Below are 24,627 nucleotides of genomic sequence, written 5' to 3' on the forward strand. Positions count from 1 at the left end.
CAGAGGTAAGGCTCTAATGAGTGAACCTGTGCTAGGGTATCTCCAATTACAAATGTAGTCAACGATTTGAGGGTCATTAAAGTTAATTAGAATGCAGTCCCCCTTTATGTTTTTTGCCAGGTGACCCACCCATGGGACCCTTCTCACTGTAAGTATTCTGCTGCTTTTAAACAATGGCAACGGTCTATTTCTGTTGAGCCAGTGTATCACCCTATTCCTAAGGGTTGTGGGAGACTCAGATTCGTTTTCACCCTGTTCTGGAACCCCTGCCAGAATAACAACATATGGAGCAGTTTCAGGTGGTAAATTGGGGATATTTGCCCTATTTGGAGACCTGGGTAGTGAGGTCCTAGGAGCCTCTTTTGGGTAGGTAGTACTAGGGTGTCTAGGATTTCTATGGGCAGTAACCGAAAAGGACTCTTTGACAGCAGGAACTGGTTGTCTTTGTTCGGGGACTGAAGGGTGAGTTTGGGGGGCCACCATGTCTTTATCTACTCTAGTGTTAGCCGGGGCATTCAGTGCCCCTGTTCTGAGACTAACATTGTGAATATTGGGCAGGGACCCAAGACCGCATTCAATTCTAGAGAGCTGCTGTTCGATTTTAAGAATTCTATTCTCCACAGGATGAAGCAAGTGTATTTTTTAGTTATTGTCAATAATATGTTTTATGTTTGTGTAAATATTAAAACATATGTGCATATATGTTTATTTATATAGTTCGTTTACATTTGTAAATATTAATATTGTTATATGTTCATTTTAATATTTCTATTGTCATATACTTTTTCATTCTATGGTTGTTTTTTCATTTTAACTTTTACATTATTGTAGATATTTTAAAATTAATGTTTTAAAAAAAGCTTAAATTATTGATTTCTAAATATATGTTATATATATTTTATATAAGCTAATAAAATTACTTATTTTAAATTATCCTATATTTTCTTAACTTTATGTTTAAATAAATTACTAATAATGCAATATTTATTAAGAAAACATTTTGTCTTTTTTGATAATATTTTCTTCAACAATATTTTTGATACAATATTTTGGTCATTTACATTATAAATACAGAAACACAATATTTTAGTAAATGGCATACTTGACACAATATTCATTTCAGTCAATGTTGCTTTCAACAATATTCTGTCATACGGCATCCAATGAAAGTGCGCTTAAAACTTGCATATGTGACAGTTTCTCACTTTTTTTACTTTTAGATGTAATGGAGACCAAAATGGTGGATGTGTACGTGCTCTCCTTTGCTTCTACTTTGTGCTCAGTTCTTGTCTCCCCATATTTCATTTTCTCTAGCTAAATACATCTGGACAGCCTATAAACATAGGATAAATTATCACCATATCAACAGCTTTGCCACAAGTTGAAGAAATATATTAAATTAACGGCTGTCAGTGTTTTATGATCCTGCAACTGTTGTAAAATATGTACGATGAGATGCTTTTTATACGAATTTTGAATATGGTGTCAGAGCTGTAATTTGTTAGCTGATGACTTTTTATGATTTTATTGTTTGTATTTTGCTATGACTCTTGTCACTGTGATTATAAATATTTCATGGCAGCTAGTTATGATGTTTAATGCACCACTTAAATAATGCTCAATAGAGGGTGAATGAAACTACCTTACTTTACAGACCTCCAAGGAAGAATTAAAGCATTTCTTTCTAGCTTCTTAAAAAACATAATAGTCACTTCTGTATTTGTTAAAGCAAATTTATTACTATCTATCTATTTAATCCACTTGAGGAATCCAACCTATAGTCCAGATATATAAAATGTATTGTAATGCTAAAATGGCTGTCATCTTTCAAAAGCTTCTTTCATATTGCCCACCATCATTATATTGTTGTTGAGGACATTCACCAGCCACTTCAGATCCCAGTCGTAGCAAGGAAAGTATTACATTAACAACTGTAATACATTTATGCTCTGGCCAATGCAGCAATATTACCAGAAAGGAAATCATTCCATCTACCTTAGACACCACCCTGTGACCCACAGCCACAGGTGAATGTAATGTTTTGCAAACTTCTTTAAGACATTAAACAGCATGGATTCACAGTCCTAAAAATCTCCGATTTACCTCGCTCGCTTTGTACCTCGATTAATTGATTATTTAAATGGGCCATAATAGGACCTTTACTCACAAAGACACCAAGGAAGGAACCTGGCAGATAAAGTCAAACACCTGCTTCAGACCAGCAACATGTAAATTGAAAAGGACCCAACTAGATCCAGTAAAAAATATTTGCAATTAGTCAACTGGATTTTCCACCAAGGTTGCTGATCTCAAAATATAACACCAATAATGTAGAGATGAATCATTCATTTTTAGACTGTCCCCATGCCACAATGAAACTGGTGTTTGAGGTGTGTGTTCTAAGGTGTATAAGTCGAATTTTCGTGAGCTCTCCATTCACACAGGACTGGATGCTGGAACTACCTGTGCTTCATGGTATCATGTGGTACAGGAACATTTAAAGCAAATGTATTCTCGTACATGCAGGTGTTTTTCTTGTAAATATGTGCCCGTTTCCTGTATCTAAGTCGTAAGCGTTGACAAGTGACCGCAGCCAGTGCAGTTGTAAAGCATAGAACAATGCTAAACAGCGATAAAGCAATGCCAATAAAGGCGATGTACAGGTAGTCCTGACTGCCGAAGTTCTCCAGGCAGCGGTGGAAGCGGTTCTCTCTAATGTTCAAAACTGGATACTGGTCCCAATTCCCAGGTGGGCCGCATCGTATGGAGTCCTTTTCTGTAAGGCAGAGACAAACATGGATTTGTTAAATAAAATCCTATTGTTGGAGCACATTTTTTATGCATATGTAATTTCTAAATGCCTCAATAGAAGAGCCTGAAAATGTTCATCCTGTCAAAGAAAGCCATTATCTCATTTGTTAAAGTTTGTTCTCCCATCATTCGTTTTGCGGGAAAGGAAGATGGGAACTAGGATTGGATCATCTTGAGTAGTAGAAACATTTCTAATTAGGGAAATCAGCTGTCAAATCATGTTAAAGAAAGGGTTTTCATTTTTGGGGAGCTTAGAGCAGCCATAGCTACCCTTATGAAGCTACTCGTGCCCCTGTCGACTTCTTCGCAACCCATTTCCTTTAACCAGACTGCCTACTGATCTTGAAAATGTCCATTTGGGCTCGTTTTAGTAGCTGTATGTGTGTGTTTTCTATCATTGTTCATTTGTGTGCTACAGCCTTCACTTTCCCACAAAGAGTATAAAATTGCTTCTGTTTTTAGATCTGCCTTGCCAACTAGTTGTCTATATCTCGTGACAACCCAGCAACAAAAAAAGAACAGCAATATACTGTGGAAATGTGGATTTTCCTGGTCAGTTATGTCCCCTATCTTGGACCCCAACGGTTCTATATGCATGTTACAAGTACATGTATGTTCCCTCCAGTTCCAGTTTCGAAGACGCAAACACATGTGCGTCCACCGTTAACATGTCCTCTGTCAGATCCGCCATGAATGGGCTGGATATTCGATTCCTAAGTATGAAAGGCCACCGACTTTTTATGGCTAAGTTACTCCATTTTTACAGTTCAGGCAAGTAGGCCCGATTCTGTCCTCAAAGCCTTTCCCTGCTCTCTGCCTCTGACAGCTTCAGCTTGAGCTCGCATCTGTGACCATGAACTCTGTCTCATTCTCTGCGCGGCCCACGAAGCCTGACATCAGCCTATTCTCTGCCAAGAGCTGTATTTCACCTTCGAATTATCTGCTTCCCCCTCAGCCGATGCATTCCTGCCTAGTAGCTTAAGTAAACATTCCTCCAGTTACCAAGCAAAAGGCCCGGTTTCTCTGCCCTCATGCAAGTAATTCATAGCCCTGTCATCATGGAATATTCCCATCCCCTCGCATTCAGTGTAGACACTTAGACGCTTGTACACGCACACACAGTCAGTATAGAATAGATTCTGTCCGAGAGCCCTTCCCTTGTGGATAACACAGTTCTTTAAACATAGGATATTAGATATGATTTGGGATTAGGTTGACATAACCCCAGACTTTTGTCTCCACATGTAGAGCTAAATGTCAAGTCCCCTTCACCCCCTAGTTGCACGTCAATTACACGTCATGCTGCTGAGCGCGCATCTCTGCCAAGTATTTCTGCTGACATTGCGAAATCATCTCCAGGTATCCACCCACACATGACAATTTACCCCTTATCATCAAGTGGACGCCCACATGGACGCCCACCTTCACGCCTACTTACACGCCCACATGCTCTTATCTCATTCTCTCTTGCTCTCTTGCTTACGTACAATTGAGAAATGTATATATACTGTACTCTGTGAATAATGTTTTGAGAATATTGAGAATACTTTTCAGCCCCGTCCAGATCCTTTTTGGTGATGGAGATATTCTCCCTTTGACTCGAGTTATTGGAATAAAGCCCTTTATGAATCTGATACCACAGACTCAGCCTCTTGCTTTATGCATGATCTTATTGTTAATATTTAAAAGTCTGAGAGCGTGATATTTTATTTACCACAGAATGGCGCCCGAACAGTTTAATCTCTTTCCCCACACGCCGGAGATGAAGGTCCTGTTTTGCCCCCTTCCATAGCCGTGATGGACTTCAAGCGTGCACGTCGCGGGTTTTTCCCGCCAACTCCCTCAGGCCACCGAAGGGGACAGACTGCGACAAGGCATCCATACGAGGCGGTGAGGAACGCAGATTGTCTACCCAGAGCCCACCTGCGAGAGAGCTGCGTCTGAGGTATACAGAGGCCCACCAGGTTTTCAAAGTCCCGATGTCCAGAGGGTCCGATGTCCGCAGTCGTCGAGTCCAGTCCATTCTCTGAGGCCTTCCGTTTCAAGGAGCTACTCGGTGAGTACCATCGCCGGGGAGGCGTGTTGACGCGCACATAGGTTGTGCCGGTCAAGACGGATTTGGGTACACAAATCCGGTCTGCACTGTTTAGCAGTGTATATGTACTGTTTAGCAGTATATCAAGTATTCCGAAGTATTCAGTTATTGTCAAGAATTCAGCGTGGTGATTAGTTAGGCAGACTGTCATCATTGTCGGTCGTTGTTAAAATGTTTAATGTTTAATGTTTAAAGTGTTCAAATATTGTGGTATGAATGATTGTTCATTGTTCACTGTTCATTATTGTGTTTTTTTCGTATTAAGTGAGTTCAAGAGTAAGTATCAGATCAGTTGTCAATATGCCGCTCTTCTCGAAGTTAAGACAGATTACTACCAGAAAAGGGGTGCTTGAAGAAGCAGTTCCTATTCCTCCTAGGGACACTACAGGACATTTTATTTTTCACAAGCATGGCTTAGACGCCATATTATTCCTTGATCTATGGGTGGACTACACCAAAGAGTTACCAGAAAGTCAGAGATGGCCCGTAGCTGGGACCTGGGATGCCGAATGTATCATGAAAGTCGAAGAAGAGTTGTGGAAGAGGAAAGCTAGACAGTAACAGAAAGACGCTGTTGAATTATGGCGTAAAGAATAGCATAGACGCACAGAGTAAGCGCTCAGAAAAGAAGAGAAAAGTATGGAGGATTCAGACAAAGCCCGAGAAAACGTGTTAGTTGAGGAAGGTATCTGAGTAAAAGCAGAACAAGTAGATGGACAACGAAACACTCTTATGAAAGAGAAAATGTAGACCAGCTTGGAAGGATGCCATTGAGTTTTTGGCGCAAGGCGTCACATAGAAGGTCAGAGTAAGTGTTTCACGAAGCAGAGAGGAGTGGACTGGAGTCTGGAAAAGCCAAGGATGAGATGTTACAGGAGGAATTTGAGCTGGTAAAATGAGCGCAGGCTGACAGAAAAAGAAATACTGACGTTGCTGGTATTTATCCCGTCCTTTCAGAGGACCCAGCAAGAGTGGCCCCAGTAAAAAGACCAGTTCTAATACATATATTAATTACATAGTAGCCCAAAGGTTCTTGAGCCCCCCACCAAATGAACAGCGCATAGCTGGTTTTTACATGGTCCAACATTTGACTACATTGTCAATAGGAAATTGAGAGGGGTGCAGCTAGAGAAGGAGCAACTCCTGTGATTTGATGACACCCCTAATGTACAAAGTGTTAACGAAAAATAATTAGTGACAAGTTTAGCTTGGAAAAAGAATTGTGGGTATTTCGAATTTGCAAATTTTTCATGAATACAGGTTTGTGTTCTTGATGGTCCAGTGAGCCAATGTGCAGGGTCAAGTCGGTAAGATTATGACCCCCTGAGTGCAAATTGTATGTAAAAATAATTTTTCAATTGAGCGAATTATTGCAGTTTTTATGGAATTGAGTAGTCTTTTTGTCTTTGACAGCTTCAGAGTGAGGAGAAGGTGGGGGCCGTGTAGAGCAGAATGTGATACAGAAATCGGAGACAGATTCTGACCTTGTAGCCAGTGTAGGTGGGGGCCGATGAGAGGAGCAGAACAGGGCACTGCTTAGAAGGCTTCTCTGACATCGCATCTGTGTAATGCCTGCAGCTGGAGAGCCTTGGGGCCAGGAGTAGGAAAAACAAAAAAAAAGATGGCTGGCAGCCCAGGCTCAGGCCGCGCTGAGGGGCTATTTTTAACTTCTCTGATAAGACAGGGCAGCTGAGAAATGTAAGTCGAGAAAGATTCCCTTGTTCTATTCTGTGCAAAACAAGTGCCCCGAGGAAATGTCTATGGAGAAGATTTGTTTTATTTTTTAGCAATTGTTATATTGCTTCTGGTCAGAAAGTAAAATGTTGCTCTTGCTTGGAATTTTAAGGGCTATGTGCCTATATAAAAACGATTTTCAAATTCAGACATTTTTGAATTGTGGCCACAAGCTGCCACCAGTTGCATTGGATAAATGATCCAGTGGTTACGGGTCTGTGAGGAAAGATGTGAGATGCATCTTCGACTAGGACATGAGGGTACATTGTGTACAAAGAAGCATAGCACATTTTTATAAAAAAAAAAAAAAAAAAAAAAAAAAAAAGAGACAGGTTCGTGTGTTCGTCATTTTTTGATTATTGTTGCTGATCCTGTGTGTCAGACTTGACGCGGTCATCATTGGGATGACCCACTGCCAGATGGGGTTGTATAGGGCAGGTAAATAAGTTATTGATTATAAGCCTGACAAATTAAGCAGGCCAGAATGTTCGCATCTGAGCTGTAGGTACTGTAATTACGCATCGCTGCTCATTTATATATGTTAGTGTAATTATCTATGCTTTCTGTGCCCGGTATACTGATGGCTTGGCACAATTACTAAATTTCACAGACATGATATTACCATTATCATGCTGTCAAAATAGCAGACAACACGTTATCAGTGTATGTCTAATTGGTGTTGGAGATGAATGAAACAAAAGAAAAAGGCTATGCAAGACTAAAATATTTTTCACATAACTGCCTTTCTCTTATAGACAGGCAGCCTCGGTCATATGTTTCCAGATTGGACATTAAGGAACAATTATGATCTGTGCACTCGCATTTTAACTCTTGAAAGGCCTGTTTTAAATAGGGACTGCCACCACAGAGGGACATATGAGGCCCGGTATTTAGGGTAATGAGAAAATATCTGACAGGATTTCCTTTTTAAAGTTTGCTTTAGTAAGCTCATTCTTGTGAGTGGTGGCCCCAAAAGTTGACTTGTTTTTGAATTAGGCTATTTATTGTATAGGTGGAAATTATTGCACATTGACTGATTTCTTTAGCAGATAAATTATTAATTATCAACATTAACAACTGTTCTTAAACTTGGTTTTCCGAATATTTAGGTAATTTAGCATTCCTATTAGGGCCTCCTAGCATTAATATTGACTTCAGGTTGGTGTAGGTTCATGTAATAGGGACATTTGCATATGAGATGTCATTTGGCTAGCTTATGAGCTAACACAATGAGGTTTGTACATTAATTTGAAGGATTTCTCGCCGTTTCACATACGCTGTGTATCTCCTATAATTTTGCTTACGCCCAGTAGCTACACACAGGGATTAATAGTATTGTCAAGACACAGGGTGGCCCCTGAGGAGGTTCGCTTCCCGCTAGCCCCTTAAGAAATTAAGCCCCTTAGAAATTAGCCCCCTTAGAAATTAAGCCAAGGAAATAGGTATGGTGTTTTCCCCTTTTTCTCATGTTTTATTGTGATCTTTCAGGGGAATTAGTCCAAGCCCCTAATACAGCTTCTACTAAAGTCCTCCCTTGGACACAAGAACACACTGTGGCATTTGAAGAATTAAAGAGAGCTTTATGTCAAGCACCAGTTTTAGCAAACCCTGATTACAACAAATCGTTTATGTTTTTGTGACAGAGCGGGATGGAACAGCACTATCTGTCCTAACACAAGATCATGCAGGAAAACACGAGCCCTGTGCTTATCTTTCTAGTACATTAGACCCAGTAGCACAGGCTTTGCCTGCGTGCCTAAAATCAGTTGCAGCAACGGCCTTAGCCATAAGACAAAGTGACTCGATAGTGCTGGGCCACCCTCTGACAGTACAAGTACCACACGCAGTAGAGGTTCTCTTGAACCGGACACAAACACAACACCTGACTGTAGCTAGACTGACGGATTATGAGCTGACGTTATTTCAACCACACATAGAGATCAGACGATGCAACATACTGAATCCTGCTACCCTTTTGCCCTCCAGTACAGAAAGCGTTTCACCACACAACTGTGTTGAAGTAATACATACCGTGACTAAACCAAGACAAGACTTGACAGATGTTGCACTCCCAGACCCCGAGCTAACACTATATGTTGACGGCTCATGCATGAGGACAGGGGCGGGAGAATTAGTGGCAGCATATGCAGTGACTGCTGATACTGTAATAATAGAGACTAAAAGAATAGACATATTGTCAGCACAAGCAGCAGAGCTCATCGCCCTGACACAAGCGTGCATAAGAGCTAAGCACCTGAGAGTAAACATTTACACCGATTTTGTGGAGAGAAAGAGGTTTCTTGACCTCTCATGGGGCCAAGATACAGCATGGCCCCCTTATTCAAGCCCTACTGGAAGCAATACATTTACCAACAGCCATAGCTATCCTAAAATGTAAAGCACATACTAGAGCCACAGATACCATTTCCCAAGGCAATGATCTGGCAGACCGAACTGCTAAACAGACAGCTCAGACCCCACTAGACATGACAAAATCACAGATACTATCACTGTCCAAAGCCATGACAGTTAGGGATCCTTCCAGGGATGTACAAGACATTCAGACACATGCTACTGTAGACGAATTAAAGAAATGATCGGAACAAGGAGGGGTACTGACTGATCAAGGTTGGATGACAAAGGGCAAATCCACATGGTTTCTTCCTGATACCATGGTATAAGTGATTATAAATACCGCACATAGTCCTGCACACTTAGGAGAGAAAGCAATGATAGATAGCTTACAGAATATATGGTTCAACAAGCACCTGCGTGCAGCAGCGAAACAAAAGGTCAGAACATGTATGATCTGTTGCCAATTCAATGCAGGTAAAGGCATTCCGATGGAACAAGGTGGATTCCATCCACCTGACCACCCTTTTGAAGTGCTCCAAATGGATTATATCCAAATAAACAGATGTAGAGGTTACAAATATGTCCTGGTACTAATGAAGCAGGTGTCCCTTCTGTTAGGGTATACCTGGAAATTCCATTGTGTGCGACATCCTGAAGCAGCAGGCCTTGTAGAAAGACATAATCAGACATTAAAAATTTGCGCAGACAAAGGTATAGACTGGATGGTAGCCCTGCCGGTTGCCCTCTTTTACATGCGAATTGTAGCTCATTCTAGAACAGGCTTATCTCCCTATGAAGTGGTCTTTGGTAGACCACCAAAATATGTGGGCACTACAATGCCTAAAAGATTACTTATGTTGACAGTAACATGCTGACAGATTACCTGGCTTCCTTGATGTCTGCACTACTCTCTTGTTGTTCGCAGGTTGCTGCCGCCTTCCCTGACAACACCCAGGTCAAAGAATACTCCATCGCTCCTGGATGACAGGCGCCGAAGTCAGTGCTCTGGACCACGGGGACGGCCGTTAAAGTCAAAGTGCACCTTCACCACTCTTTTACAAAGGAAAAAAAAACTTTGAACTTGGATTTTGAACAACATTTTCTAGAGGAGAATGCCCAGAAGTTTCCACAAAGCTAAACCTTGATTCAAAAAGTCAGAACCCGTTTGATCAATTAAGTCCACTAGGTGGTGAAGCGGTTGAACATGTATTCTGGCTCGCATAAGATCTTGGACAATAACATAAAGCAAAAATAAGAGAGTTAGATAAGAAGCAAATAGATGTATAGTGACTGTAATTTTTCAATATCTTAAGAGCATCACGATAATATGTATCAGCTTAATACTACATGCTATTTTTCCTCCTATTGCCTCACTTTTACACTCCTCCACTAATGATACCATAAAGCACACATTTAGTGATCTGCCATCCTATGAGCTATCATATCGACTTGCCTTACGCAACAATACCTTTATTCAGATGCTGCACCATTCACATCAGACTAGCAATGCTACAGACTGCTGGGTCTGTGGCCGACTCCCCCCTATCAGAACTATAAGGGAGTTTTGCCCCTTTTTCTCTATCCGTTCACACACAATGGCTCCTGTGGAGCATGGTTTAGTTTGATTAATTCCCTAGATTCGAATTCCGCAGTTTATCAAGACAACTGGGTATGGGGAAACCTAAACTTAGTTTTGCTTAAAGTCTGCTACCCTAACAAGGAGGGACTTCCCAAAAGAACAGGAACTGATCTAAGAAATGAAGTATATGGATTAGGTAATTTTACACTTAACCTCATGATCCTGAACGTTGAATCTGAAGCTACACCAATCTTGCCCGCCATGTCCGTATTCCCAGTAAAAGAGGAATTATGTATAAGAAAGAATGGCTCCATACACATGGGCCATAGTAAATGCACCACTGTAATAAAATTCAGTGATCAAGGCAAGTCTACATTTAGAGCTTCTCGTCATTCCTACTTTATATGTGGCCAGACCGCATATATACGCTTACCTCTAGATTGGGATGGTACCTGTTACATAGCATTCCTCCTATCACCTGTTTTCCTAGCTCCTCCTGATTCTCATAGAAATACTCATTTAGTACACAATAGACAGCAGAGAGATCTCCCAATTGTCAATTACACTGAAACAGCATGGGAAAAATACACAGATTTCAATAAAGGTTTCTTTCCCTATATAGGTACAGTTACCAATAGTAAACTGATACGTAGATTAACCAGAACCCTTGAAGCAGTAGTGAACGAAACTATTTCCGCCTTAGGCAATTTAACAGAAGAGCAGTCTGCTATGCGGATTGTTGTGCTTCAAAATAGTCTTGTCCTTGACGTTATCCTGGCCGATAGGGGCGGAGCTTGTAGGGTCATCGGATCAAGCCATTGCATTTTTCATACCAGAAAATTCGCCATCTGTATATAAAGCCATAACTCGCCTTCATAAGATTGTAAGCCAGATACACCAGAATCCAGGCACCTGGACTTGGTCCGGTTGGTTTTGGAGTGTATTATCCACCTTTGGATGGAGGGTCCTATCCTTCCTAGGTATTGGCCTTCTCATACTATTCAGTTGCTGTCTATGCCTGCAATGTGGACCAGCGATCTGTGGTCTGTGTGCCACATCGTGTATTCCACCACCAAGATTTCATTCAAGATCACGGAAGAAGAAAGAAGAACAAATGATGCTATATGAACAGATCAATGGATTGATGAAGATTGATATCTCTTGAAGGGCAAGTAGGGGACAAGGAGGGAATGTGGAAATGTGGATTTTCCTGGTCAGTTATGTCCCCTATCTTGGACCCCAACGGTTCTATATGCATGTTACAAGTACATGTATGTTCCCTCCAGTTCCAGTTTCGAAGACGCAAACACATGTGCGTCCACCGTTAACATGTCCTCTGTCAGATCCGCCATGAATGGGCTGGATATTCGATTCCTAAGTATGAAAGGCCACCGACTTTTTATGGCTAAGTTACTCCATTTTTACAGTTCAGGCAAGTAGGCCCGATTCTGTCCTCAAAGCCTTTCCCTGCTCTCTGCCTCTGACAGCTTCAGCTTGAGCTCGCATCTGTGACCATGAACTCTGTCTCATTCTCTGCGCGGCCCACGAAGCCTGACATCAGCCTATTCTCTGCCAAGAGCTGTATTTCACCTTCGAATTATCTGCTTCCCCCTCAGCCGATGCATTCCTGCCTAGTAGCTTAAGTAAACATTCCTCCAGTTACCAAGCAAAAGGCCCGGTTTCTCTGCCCTCATGCAAGTAATTCATAGCCCTGTCATCATGGAATATTCCCATCCCCTCGCATTCAGTGTAGACACTTAGACGCTTGTACACGCACACACAGTCAGTATAGAATAGATTCTGTCCGAGAGCCCTTCCCTTGTGGATAACACAGTTCTTTAAACATAGGATATTAGATATGATTTGGGATTAGGTTGACATAACCCCAGACTTTTGTCTCCACATGTAGAGCTAAATGTCAAGTCCCCTTCACCCCCTAGTTGCACGTCAATTACACGTCATGCTGCTGAGCGCGCATCTCTGCCAAGTATTTCTGCTGACATTGCGAAATCATCTCCAGGTATCCACCCACACATGACAATTTACCCCTTATCATCAAGTGGACGCCCACATGGACGCCCACCTTCACGCCTACTTACACGCCCACATGCTCTTATCTCATTCTCTCTTGCTCTCTTGCTTACGTACAATTGAGAAATGTATATATACTGTACTCTGTGAATAATGTTTTGAGAATATTGAGAATACTTTTCAGCCCCGTCCAGATCCTTTTTGGTGATGGAGATATTCTCCCTTTGACTCGAGTTATTGGAATAAAGCCCTTTATGAATCTGATACCACAGACTCAGCCTCTTGCTTTATGCATGATCTTATTGTTAATATTTAAAAGTCTGAGAGCGTGATATTTTATTTACCACCCTTTCGCCATTGTCTAGTTTCGGTGAGTCCCTTCAGCCATTGGACAAATGGTCTGTCCATCACCTTTTTGGATCAAGCTGACTGTCAAAGAAGTCCCTTCTTTGCCTCTGCTGCTGGGAATGTATGTCAAAATCTGAGCATCAGTCAGCTCACCTTCTGCTCCTCCTTTGCCTCTACCATGCAGCACATTTGTACACGTTTTGCTTGCTTGAAGCACATGCAATACTAATAGTTGTTTTCTGTAATATGAAGTAAGAGTCGTTTGCTGATCTTTCTGCAACACCCTTTCCTCCAAACCACGTCCCTTCCTTATTTAAGTTAATGTGTCACAAAGAGAGCACTATCCTTAGTGCAAATTCTGGTGCACACTCAGGTTCATAAATTGTTCTTTAATGACTCTTAAGTTCCAACTGAGGCTAACATAAAAATTCAATACATTTCAGTAACATGAAGCACTTTAGGCACCACAAGATAGAAAGAGAGGTGCTAAGTTTCGAGCCATAAAGATTTATTAAACGATTAACCATGTTACAAACTTAAATCATCAAATTAGTCATAATTAAAAAAATCAATACATGAATGTGTAGTCAATATATTCAAAGTCATGTAAAGGTAATAAAACATAGACAAACTATTGTCTAAAAAGGAAAGTTCAGTAAGATCAGTTCTTCCACAAATAAAGCACCCTACTCTGCTAAGTCAGGGAAACCTTCTGCTAAGAAGTCCAGAAAAAGGTGTCTACCTAAGAGTCAGACAGAGAAGCTTTTAAAAAGTATTCTACATTGCATTAGCTTAAATCACATAATGCTAACATTTGACACACCTATGCATGATTCCCACCTAAAACACCAATCAGGTTAAGGCACAATTAGATAACATAAATTCATGATGTTATCATGTACACAATGAGACTACTCAAACGTCCTTCAAACTTGCAGTTATCTGAGACATAGCATGTTATATTGGGCCAAGCTCTGCTCTGCTCTGCAGGTTCCTCGCAACAGCTCATTAGTGCATTCTGCAAGTGCTGGAGCAGAGTTTTCGTTTAGAAAATTCAGGGGCTTTTGAAGCTCTAGTATGTCGATGCGTTTTATTAATTATTAATAAATAACAAATTAATTATTTGTCTTGTGCAAGTGTGTTTTTATTAATCAATCCGTTTGTCTTAACATAAGAAAAAGTTACACGAGGGTTAGCATGCGTGTGCTGTTTCTGTTTTCTAAAAAATAACGTGCAGGTTTCCATGTTTAAACGTTGCTGTGTGCTGTTTATTTTGAGCACAAAACGCTGTCTGAATTAATGCTTTTTTATGTTGCAAAAGCTAGATAAATACATGCACATAAGGGAATTAGTGGGGTTAACACTGTTTAATCACTATGCTGTAGTAACGTTTATTTTGTCTCTTTAATTAAGATGGTCTATTGTGGCTTATGGAGGCCTAGTCCATGATGGCTGATTTTGTGAGCCTGGCCTCGAGTGAATATGTGAAAACTGAGACGAGGGAGACCCCTGCTGGAAATGGTCTTGAAGCTAACTGACCATGGTCCTTGTTTGCTGGTTTGAAAAACTTTCCATGAGGACAGCAGCAGTTTTTGGGAGTTCTCCAAGAGAAGTGAAAGTGTCCTTGGCAATCTTGAAAAACAAAGGAGCCTTAGAGGGAAACTCTGAACTGTGGCTCGATAGCCGAGGAGAAGCCGGATTAATGTGATACATGTTTTATTTTCTTGGTTCCTGTTCCGTAGTTTCCGTCCTGTGACTTTTCCTGAGCGGAGATTTTCAGATGTAGCAATGTTACATTTCTTCCTTCTCGCTCTGCTCAGTGATTCAGTGTATTTTGCAAACTTTATGAGTGTTTCCATTGTAATTTTTACTATAAAAAATGTTAGCCTAGGGAGGGCTTTGCCACTTGCCATTTTGCCTTTGCCGCGTGAATTTGCGTTGCTGAGGATCGATGCTGAGGACTTCGTCTTGAGAGACTTTACCGAGAGACTCGTCCTGACCCGTTCTGACACTTAGTTAGAATAGGTAACTATGAGAAATGATTTATTCTGATTGATTTACTTTGACTAATTTTAGATAAAGCAATATAATTTTAAACATGGTGTTGAATTTTCTTTCTTGTCAATTATTGGGTTTATATTTCTGATCATTATTGTATATGTTGTGTAGATTATGTTATTGATTAGGACAGTCACAAAACCAGATCTGATCGACCTGATATCGATGCAGGGTGTTTAGGTGTTTCCTTCCCACAGTTTATTGCTGGTAGAGTATTTGAGCGTGTGTTAGTGAAATGGGCCCTAGCGTATGATGAATGTATGTGCGTGCAACTGTATGATTACTCTATCCGTGGTAGTGGGCATATTTTAGATACCCTGATCTCTATCAATTTCCTGGTAGCAGAGGATGGTTGGTTTTTGATGGTTGTCTTGATCTGATAAGATTGCTTGTACATTAGCTTATTGATTATTGATTTTATTTTGTCGATATGGTATATGTACTAATACTATATGTTGAAGTCGTCATGTTGAGTTATATGTAGTGCTTCTGGAACTTGGAAGCTGTGGTAGCAGTTCCGTAGTAGGGCAGAAGAAGGTATATGCTGCTCTCTGGAAAGACGGGATTGTAAGGAATAACGTGTGACAATTGAAGTTGCGCGTTCACATTGTCTGGGTTCGGAATCAGTGACATCGTCGTATGTTACTATTAGAATATATTTCTGGTATATAAGGAGTGTGTATCGTAGTGAAGGTTATCTGTGAAACTCTAGTCTTAAGTCTCAGGGATCCGTAAAGGATTTTCGTTAAAGCTTATCGCGGGAGGAGTAATAGGTATTCTCTGAGCTTGTTTGAGGAACTGGGCGAAGTTGCTTAGTTAATGTATGTTATAATTCTGTAGTGGGACAGATTGTGCGCTGTTCTCGGGAAGCAGGATTCTGTGTGCATGTACTATATTTTCCTTTGCATGAATGTGCGTGAATGTATATACATTTATTGATTGTAAGACTCTTTGGACAAGTCCTAGAGGAAACAGTTAATGAATGTATGTTAGTAGGGCAGAGTAGAGGAAGTGCTACTGTGTCAATGAAAGGTTTCTTATGAAAAATAGACTCTCTTTTACTATTCTGTGGTTAGCGAAGCAGACAATGGAGATGTTTTTATGTTGTAACTAATAGATTTTGTAGAAATTTTGACACGAAGTCTACTGAGAAGATTTTGTAAAGGAGGGGTAGACGAGTGACAGAAGACAGAGACAAACTGCAGCGACTGTTGACGTCAGAAAGACCGCGCTCTGATTGGGTGGTAGATCAGAATAGGGTTCGCGCTAGGATTGGTGCGTTAGTGTGAGTCGCGCAGGGATTGGAGGAGCTGTTTAGTGACGTAGACGCTCCAGGATTGGTGCGTTAGTGTGAGTCGCGCTGCTATTGGTTGAGAACCTCGTATTGTATATTTATAATACGGAGAGAGTAGAGAGTTTTGGTTAGTGCTAAAATGTATTACCAAGAAGAGAAAAAGAAAAAAACATTCTTTGGGAAAGTTAAAAAGTGGTTTAGCAAGGATAAAGAGGTTAAAACGAGAGAGGGTGAGTTGCTACCCCCAGCGAAAACACCTGCATCCTTCATGGTTGCGAAATATGGATTACATACCTGTATATGGTTGCAGAATTGGGTTAGGTATACTAAAGAAGATGGTGTTCTAGCATTTCCAGAACATGGTTCATTTAATTTGGCCGTGTTGAGAAATTTACGGGAAAAGATGGCATGTCTGGACCCGAAGCCAAGACCTACACAGTTCGAGGCTTTAGTGGAATGGGAAGAGGAAGTTCATGAGCGAGAAAAGCAAAGATCTGGAGGGTATTACAGGAATATGTTTGGGAGGAGACATGATCGTGAAACACATCATGATCGAATGAAAAGATGGCGAGATGTTAATATGTCAGAGGGATTATATCCTATGAGAACAATTGAAGAAGGAGCAGTTGGAGTTAATGAGTATGATGATGAGGTCTTAAATGACATGATTTACAAGAGACCGCCTCCATATAGACCAGAACCAGATGAGAGTACACCAGTTGTTTCTCCGATAAGAGACACAGTCTGTATTATTGAGAAAGAAAAAGTGACACCTGAATCAAGAAGTAGTAGTTCTTTCAGGGAGAAAGAGAATCGAAGTAGTGAGGAAAATGCCAGAAAATTAGCAAAAACGACAACAGAACTGACTGAGAAAATTAGGGAGTTAACGAAGAATCTGGAAGCTGTTACGGTGCCTGTAACAATAGGTCCGGTTATGCCTGTGTTTGACAAACAGAGAGCAGGTGAGAATGGACTGGTGATTCCATAAGTTGGGAATAATCTGACAAATTCAGTTGGTCCTTCAGGAGATTCAGATAAAAGAGCAGAAAGAAGTGACCTGAGACAAACGAGACATGATACATGTAGTGAACTATTGGATACTAGTGAACCTAGTTGTTCAGGGATGCCAATTTTAGAACCGCAGAAAAGAGTGGTTCCAGTGAGAAAAACTGCTGAAATAACAGTTGATGATTTGAATGATTGGATGAAGGTTCTTCAGAGAAAGGATAAGGATTCACAAGTTATTGATGTGGCTAGGTTACGTATAGAATTAGAAGAGCTTGTGACAGGAACAGTTCCAACAGAAATCCTGAAGAGTCATCATGATGGTGAGCTGATGTTTATGTGTAAAAGTATTACCTGGAGAGCAAGACATACACATGACAGACTGAGAACAATAGCAAATGAGCAGGGAGTTGACATTGATAAAGTGAAGGCTTTACAGAAAACCTACAGGATGGATTTTACAGAGAAGGATATTGAAAATTTGAATGCTACCGGTAGAATAGGACAGATTAAGGAAATGGTGGCATTATTGCGAAGATGGGGTGATGTTGAAAAGTGGAAGGATAGGTGGTATAAGAAAAGAGAGGAATCTGAAGATAGAACAACTTATTCAGCATTTCCAGTGAGAGAAAAGGAGAAACCAGTGGATAATTATCCTATGAGAGAAATACCTGGAGGAGGATATGTACATGTTCCATGGACCAGACAGGATATTTTATCATTTACGAATGATTTCCCTCGATTGAGAGAAAAGCCCGTCGAGTGGTATAGGCAGGTAGACAGGTTTGTGAAATTGTCAAAAGTGCTGTGGGTTGACCTGAATAGTCTGTTTGATATAATTGTTCCAGCAGACTTGTGGACTGAGTGTAAAATAGTTGTGAGTTGGCCTACTGAGGAATATCCAAGAGATTCAAGAACAGGGGCACCAGATCCAGAAGTAATGAGAAAATATGATCAGGTGATGGTATACCTGAAGAGTAAAGTTCCTCCAAAAGAGACAGACTGGGTTAAGATAGATCGAACACAACAGGAAGCAAAAGAATCAGTTCATGCTTTTTACGAGAGGCTGATACTGGCATTTAAACAATTCAGTGGAGATGAACACCTGGGTGACAAAGATTTGAGTCACTTTGTATACAGATTTGTATATGGCCTTAGACCTGAAATAGGTGAGAGAATTCGTGAGCACACAGTGGATTGGCAGAGTAAGAAAGTAGATGAGATCCTGAGACATGCAAAATACTTCAGTGATGAAATTGAAGCAAAACAAAGAAAGCTGAAAGAGAAAGCAATGTGGGCATAAGTGAAAGTTGCAGAAAGACAGGAAGCACAGTTGGTGGAACAGGTAAATAATCCTGGAAATAATGCAGGAAATAGACCAAGATATGCAGGAAAAGGAAAAGGAAGTCTTGAGGAAGCGAAGAAGAAGTTCCCTTGTCACAACTGTGGCCAACTGGGACATTGGAGATCTGAATGTCCTAATCCAACATTAGTGAGTAATGAGAGTAAACCTTTAAATCAACAGGTGCAGAACCAGAACGAAGGAAATAATCAACAGCAACAACAGAAAGTTGTGAGACAGCAGAGTCAAGAGCCAAAACCGCCCTTGCCGCAGAATAGAGGGTTACAAAAGTATAATCAGGATTCAGGATTCTACAATGATGAGCAGGTAAACAAACCAAGACGTTCTAACAAAGTACAGCAGTACTTGTTAAAGAGTGAAGGGAGTGAGTCTGAGGGTGATTATTGACGGTGCCGAAGAGAGGAGGAAGAGTGCATACTTGGTGCAACTCTAGAAATAGACCAGGCAGGACCATTTGTGGATGGGAAAATAAATGAGGAGAGTGTTACTTTTTTGGTAGACACAGGTGCGACAAGATCAACTGTCAGGTCAACAGATGTTAGAAATCTTCCTCTCTCGGATGAAGCAATCCAAGTAGTTGGTGTAGCCAATACACAAATCAGAACACGTCTTACTGAACCAGTAAGAGTACAGATAGGGAAATTTTCAGACATGCACAGATTTATTGTCTGTGACACGAGTCCAGTGAACCTGTTAGGTAGGGACTTATTGTGTAAGATGAATTGCACAATTTTTTGTACACCAGATGGAATAGCTTTTGAGACACCAGATGATGATGTTTTCTACCGAATGACTCTAGAAAATAGAGAAAGCGAGTTAATTGGTGCATTTGCTGTGTTTAATCCGGAGGATTTGCCTCAAGAGTTGAGAGACACAGTGAAAAGAGCAGTTTGGGATTTTACTGGAGAGGATGTGGGATTGATGAATAATGTAGATCCAGTGAAAATTGCAGTGAAAGAGGGAATTACATATCCTAACATTCCTCAGTACAAAATGACACCAGAAATAATTGAAGGGATAACTCCTATAATTGAGAAAATGATTCAGCAAGGAGTTCTAAGAGAACTACTGAGTAGTCCGTGTAATTCACCGATAAGGGGACTGAAAAAGCCCAATGGCAAATTTAGGATCGTGCAAGATCTGAGAAAAGTTAATCAAATTGTGGTGGCATGTTGTCCTATTGTGCCAAATCCATCAGTGATTCTGTATCAAATTCCACATGATGCTGAGTGGTATACAGTGATTGATTTGTGTCATGCGTTCTTTTCAATTCCATTGCATCATGACAGCCAGCCGATTTTTGCATTTAGGTTTGGCCAGCGTATTTTAGCATGGTGTCGTATCCCACAGGGGTATACGGAGAGTCCTTCGATATTCAATCAGTTATTGAAAAGATCGTTGGAAAGTCTGATCATGCCTGAGAGTTCAGTGCTAGTACAATATATTGATGACCTATTGGTGGCATCAAAGACACGTGAAGCTTGTGAAGTGGATACCATAGCTTTACTGAATCATCTGGCAGATGGAGGGTTAAAGGTATCTCCAGCCAAATTGCAATTTTGCAAGAAAGAGGTTCATTATCTTGGACACAATATTGAAAAAGGTCTGAGAAAAGTGACTACTGACAGGATCAGAATAATCAGAGAAATGAAAGCTCCAAAGACCCAGAGAGAAGTGAGAATGTTCCTGGGTATGGTGGGTTATTGTCGTCAGTGGATAATTAATTTTTCGCTGATAGCAAAGCCACTGATTAAACTGACAAAAAGTGAAATGACAGATCCATTGGATCTGGATGCAGAACAATTGGCAGCATTTGAAGAGCTTAAAAGTAAAATGTGTGAGGCTCCAGCTTTGGGTATGCCGGACTATGAAAAAGAATTCGAGCTGTACTGCAGTGAGAGAAATGGATGTGCACTTTCAGTGTTAATCCAGAAACATGGACAATTGAGAAGGCCTATTGCGTACTTCTCATCAACACTTGACCCTGTAGCTGTGGGTTTACCAGGTTGTCTAAAATCTGTGGCTGCAACATGCAGAAGCCTGGAACAGAGTGAGGGAATCATAATGGGATATCCTGTAAGGGTATTCGTACCTCACAATGTGGCAATTCTTTTGACAAGAAGCAGAACTCAGTATATGTCACATAGTCGATTGACCAAATATGAAAAAGTGATTCTGGGAGCATCAAATGTGACTCTCGAGAGATGTGTGAATGTGAATCCAGCGACACTTTTGCCGGATATTGAAAATGTGGGTATAAAAATGGAAGATGATCATGACTGTTTGGATGTGCTTGAGTACTGTACGAAACCGAGACCAGACATAAGGGATATTCCCTTACCTGAGAATGACCATGTGTTGTTTGTGGATGGATCTTGTTTGAGGAATGATGATGGTGTGCTATGTGCAGCATATGCGGTGTGCAAAGTTTCAGAGGTCATGGAAGCATCACCATTGAAAGGAGTGAAATCTGCGCAAGTTGCTGAATTAATAGCATTGACAAAAGCTTGCGAAATTGGAAAAGATTTGAGGACGACTGTGTTGACTGATAGTCAGTATGGATTTGGAGTGGTGCATGATTTTGGCCAACTTTGGCTACAAAGAGGTTTCTTGACATCGAGTGGAACTCCAATAAAGAATGCTGAAATGATTAGAAAATTGCTTGAGGCGATACAGCTGCCTAAGGAGTTAGCAGTTGTAAAGTGTGCTGCCCATGGACAGGGGGAGGATTTCATAACGATTGGAAACAGGTACGCCAATGATGTTGCGCAATATTGCGCCAAGACAAATCAGTCCATTAATAGGGACAGAGAAGGGGAAATGTCTTTTCTTTCTGTGATGTTTACTAATGTCCTAGAGACCTGGGATGAAGTGAAGCAGTTACAAGATGAGGCAGGAGAAGAAGAGAAACTAGATTGGATTAAGGCAGGATGTGCTCCAAGAGAAACAGACCATGTTTGGGTCTACAGAGATGGCAGACCAGTGATGCCGAACTCAATCTTGTCGTCAATGGCAAGGATGTATCATGGCCAGGGACATTTGGGGAGAGACGCGATGGTTAGGTCGTTTAAACAAACCTGGTACAATGCAAAGTTCAGGACAATTGCAGAGAGCATCTGTCAAAGGTGTTTAGTTTGTCAGCAATTTAACACTGGGAAAAAGACAGTGGTGAGTCTGGGAACAATAGGCAGAGAAGGAGGTCCTTTTACAAGAATGCAGATTGATTTCATTGAGATGCCCCAAGTGAACAGACTTAGGTATGTTCTAGTGGTAGTCTGTTTGTTTTCAAGGTGGGTGGAAGCTTACCCGACTAGAAGAAATGATGGATTAACAGTGGCAAAATTACTGTTGAGAGAGTTGATTCCTAGGTACGGGTTTCCAGTAACAGTTGAGTCTGATAGAGGTAGACACTTTCAAAATGAGCTCATGGGTTTGATTTGTGAAGCATTGAAAATACAGCAGAAGCTACATTGTGCATACCGACCAGAGGCTTCTGGTGTGGTTGAGCAGATTAATGGCACAATCAAGAATAGGATTGGAAAGATGTGTTTAGCCACTGGCATGAAATGGCCAGATGTTTTGCCTCTAGTTCTGATGACAATGAGATCTACTCCAGATAGAACTACAGGTTTGAGCCCGCACGAAATAATCATGGGACGTGCTATGCGCCATGCATTCGTGCCTGTCAATAAATTGGTGACAATAACTGATGACATGATTTTGGATTACTGTAAAGGCCTGGCTGACGCAGTTCATTCTGTGTTTCACCAGGTTGGAGAAGAAGCTACCACACTTGAGAAGAAGCAAGCCCATGATGTGAGTCCAGGAGACTGGGTGAGGATTAAGGTGCACAGAAGAAGAAATTGCTTGATTCCAAGGTGGGGAAGGCCGAGACAAGTTATTCTGACTACGACGACTGCAGTAAAGTGTGCTGGAGTGAAGCACTGGGTACATGCAAGTCATACTCTGAGAGTTCCAAATCCAAAAGAAGGGACTGGTAAAGAGTATTTTGAAGAGTCAGATTCCAGTGATGGTGAAGATACTGAAGATACGGAATCAGTGAGAAAAGAAGCAGAGAGAGCTTCAAGAGAATCACTGCGAGTATCAGAGAGGAGATCAGATTCTGTAAGAGAGCCTGAAGTTTCAAACAGCAGTGAAGGAAAAAGAAAAGAAAAGAGAAATCACACAGAGACTACTCCTGAATCAGAAGAGGAGGAGATTGAAGAACCACTTGAGATTATACTTGAAGAAGTAGGGTCAGAAGAAGATAGAGAGGGACAGATTGCGGAAGACCCCCGAGGAGGTGTAGGGAACATTCATGAGGAGCTAGGTGAAGGGACAAGTAGACAGCAAGAAGATTGCGTGTCGGAGACCCGAGGAGGGACAGGAGTAGGGAAGTCTCAAACAGTGGTTAAAAAATCTGTGGAGAAGAAGAAAGCTGCTGAAAAACGGAAACAAGAGGCACTTGAAACAGATGATGAGGATGAACAAACAGAGGGTCGAGTTCTGAGAAAGAGAACTTGGATTGGAGAAAGGAGTAATAAGGAAATAAAGCCGAAAAAGGTGTTAAGAGGAGACCGTTGGCCTAACAACAGAGTTAAGAGGCTGAGATACAGAGTAATAAGAGCAAATTCATCGAAAGCTGAACAAGTGAATGAAGTTTCGAGTCAAAGTTCAAAAGCTGAAGGAGAAGAATCAAAGGAGTCAAATGAACCAGTGGAAATAAAAACAGTGAGAAGACCCAACCAAAAGTACAGATCACCGGAATGGTCTTATGTGGCACTGTCTGAAGGAGGAAAAGAAGAAACAGTGACTCGAGATAATCCGGAAGTGGTCTTGAGAGAAGTGGTTGAGGAAGATACTGGTGAAATTCTGAAAGTACTCTTGACTGACATTGGAGAAGAGTCGAGTACTGAGGATTTTGATGTTGGAGATCTGATACAATTTGATGTTGAAGAAATTGAAGTAAAGGATGACAAGTATCCAAACTGAGTGAAAGAAGGATTCACTTGGATCGAGTGAACGAAGAGATCATTTGGATAAACTGAAAGCTGAAGAATTGTTGAAGAATTGAAGAAGTTCAAACAGTAGTGGAGTAATAGAGGCTAAACTAAAATGGCTAACATAGAGGATAATAGAAATAGATGTGCCTTCTTTAAGAGGTGGTGTAGAATGTGCTGCTGTTGTACTGGATTATTAATGCTTCTATGGGGTGTTTTAGTTTTATTAGTTACTTTTAGAGTAGAGTTTGGAATGCATATAGAAAATGTGACAAATGTAGAGAAGAATTCACAAAAGGTAATTCCAATTAGAAGTAGTAGTTACATACACAAAGATAGGTCAATTAATAATTTTTCTAGTAATGTTTTTTCGAAACTGCTATATGAATATGTGAAGACAATGGAAGTAAGGGATTGCTACGTCTGTATGCAATTACCTGCATCCATTTCAGAGGGTGTTACTTATCACCATTTACCAGCTACATATGGTATTTATTGTAGTATTTTAAGTAGTGTTTTTTATTTGTTAGGGAAAGTAGATTATAAGATGTCTAACAGAGATAGTATTTTTGGGCACTTGCCAATGAACAAAGAGCTGAATCCAGCTAAAGAAGCTAACACTTTTGGTGAGATTTTTATTGAAGAAAAAGGATTAACAATAGATTACATTTTTAAGAATAATTTAACTTGCAGTTTGAAAGAAGAGGAGAAAGCTTTCCTGGATATGGTGGAGGAAAGGAGAGTGAACATGCATGAGAAAGGGGAAAAATATGAAGTGAGTGAGACAATTTGGGACATTGAGATGGGAAAAGAATTGAGAAATGGGGCTAGTCCAACTTTAGCTCTAGATGCACCGCAGAAGGGTAAACTTTGCATTACAAGAAGGAAATCCCAATATGTCACATATTTTGTGGGGACTAGTGAGTGCCATGATACATACTTCGTTGCGACAGG

At 40.8% G+C, this 24,627-nt stretch overlaps 1 protein-coding gene across 1 annotated transcript in view; it reads right to left on the reverse strand.

Moving 5' to 3' along the window:
- Positions 1-983: 983 nt before the first annotated feature.
- The window catches only part of LRRC26 (leucine rich repeat containing 26), a 195,933-nt gene continuing 172,289 nt past the window's right edge, over positions 984-24,627 (reverse strand). Inside the window, exon 2 of the mRNA XM_085610064.1 lies at positions 984-2,776. Within this exon, the coding sequence (XP_085466190.1) occupies positions 2,460-2,776 (317 nt within the window). The 3' untranslated portion in view covers positions 984-2,459. The remainder of the gene's footprint in view (positions 2,777-24,627) is intronic.

The sequence above is a fragment of the Triturus cristatus genome, chromosome 1_2 (genome assembly GCF_964204655.1).
Source record: "Triturus cristatus chromosome 1_2, aTriCri1.1, whole genome shotgun sequence".
Taxonomy (NCBI): domain Eukaryota; kingdom Metazoa; phylum Chordata; class Amphibia; order Caudata; family Salamandridae; genus Triturus; species Triturus cristatus.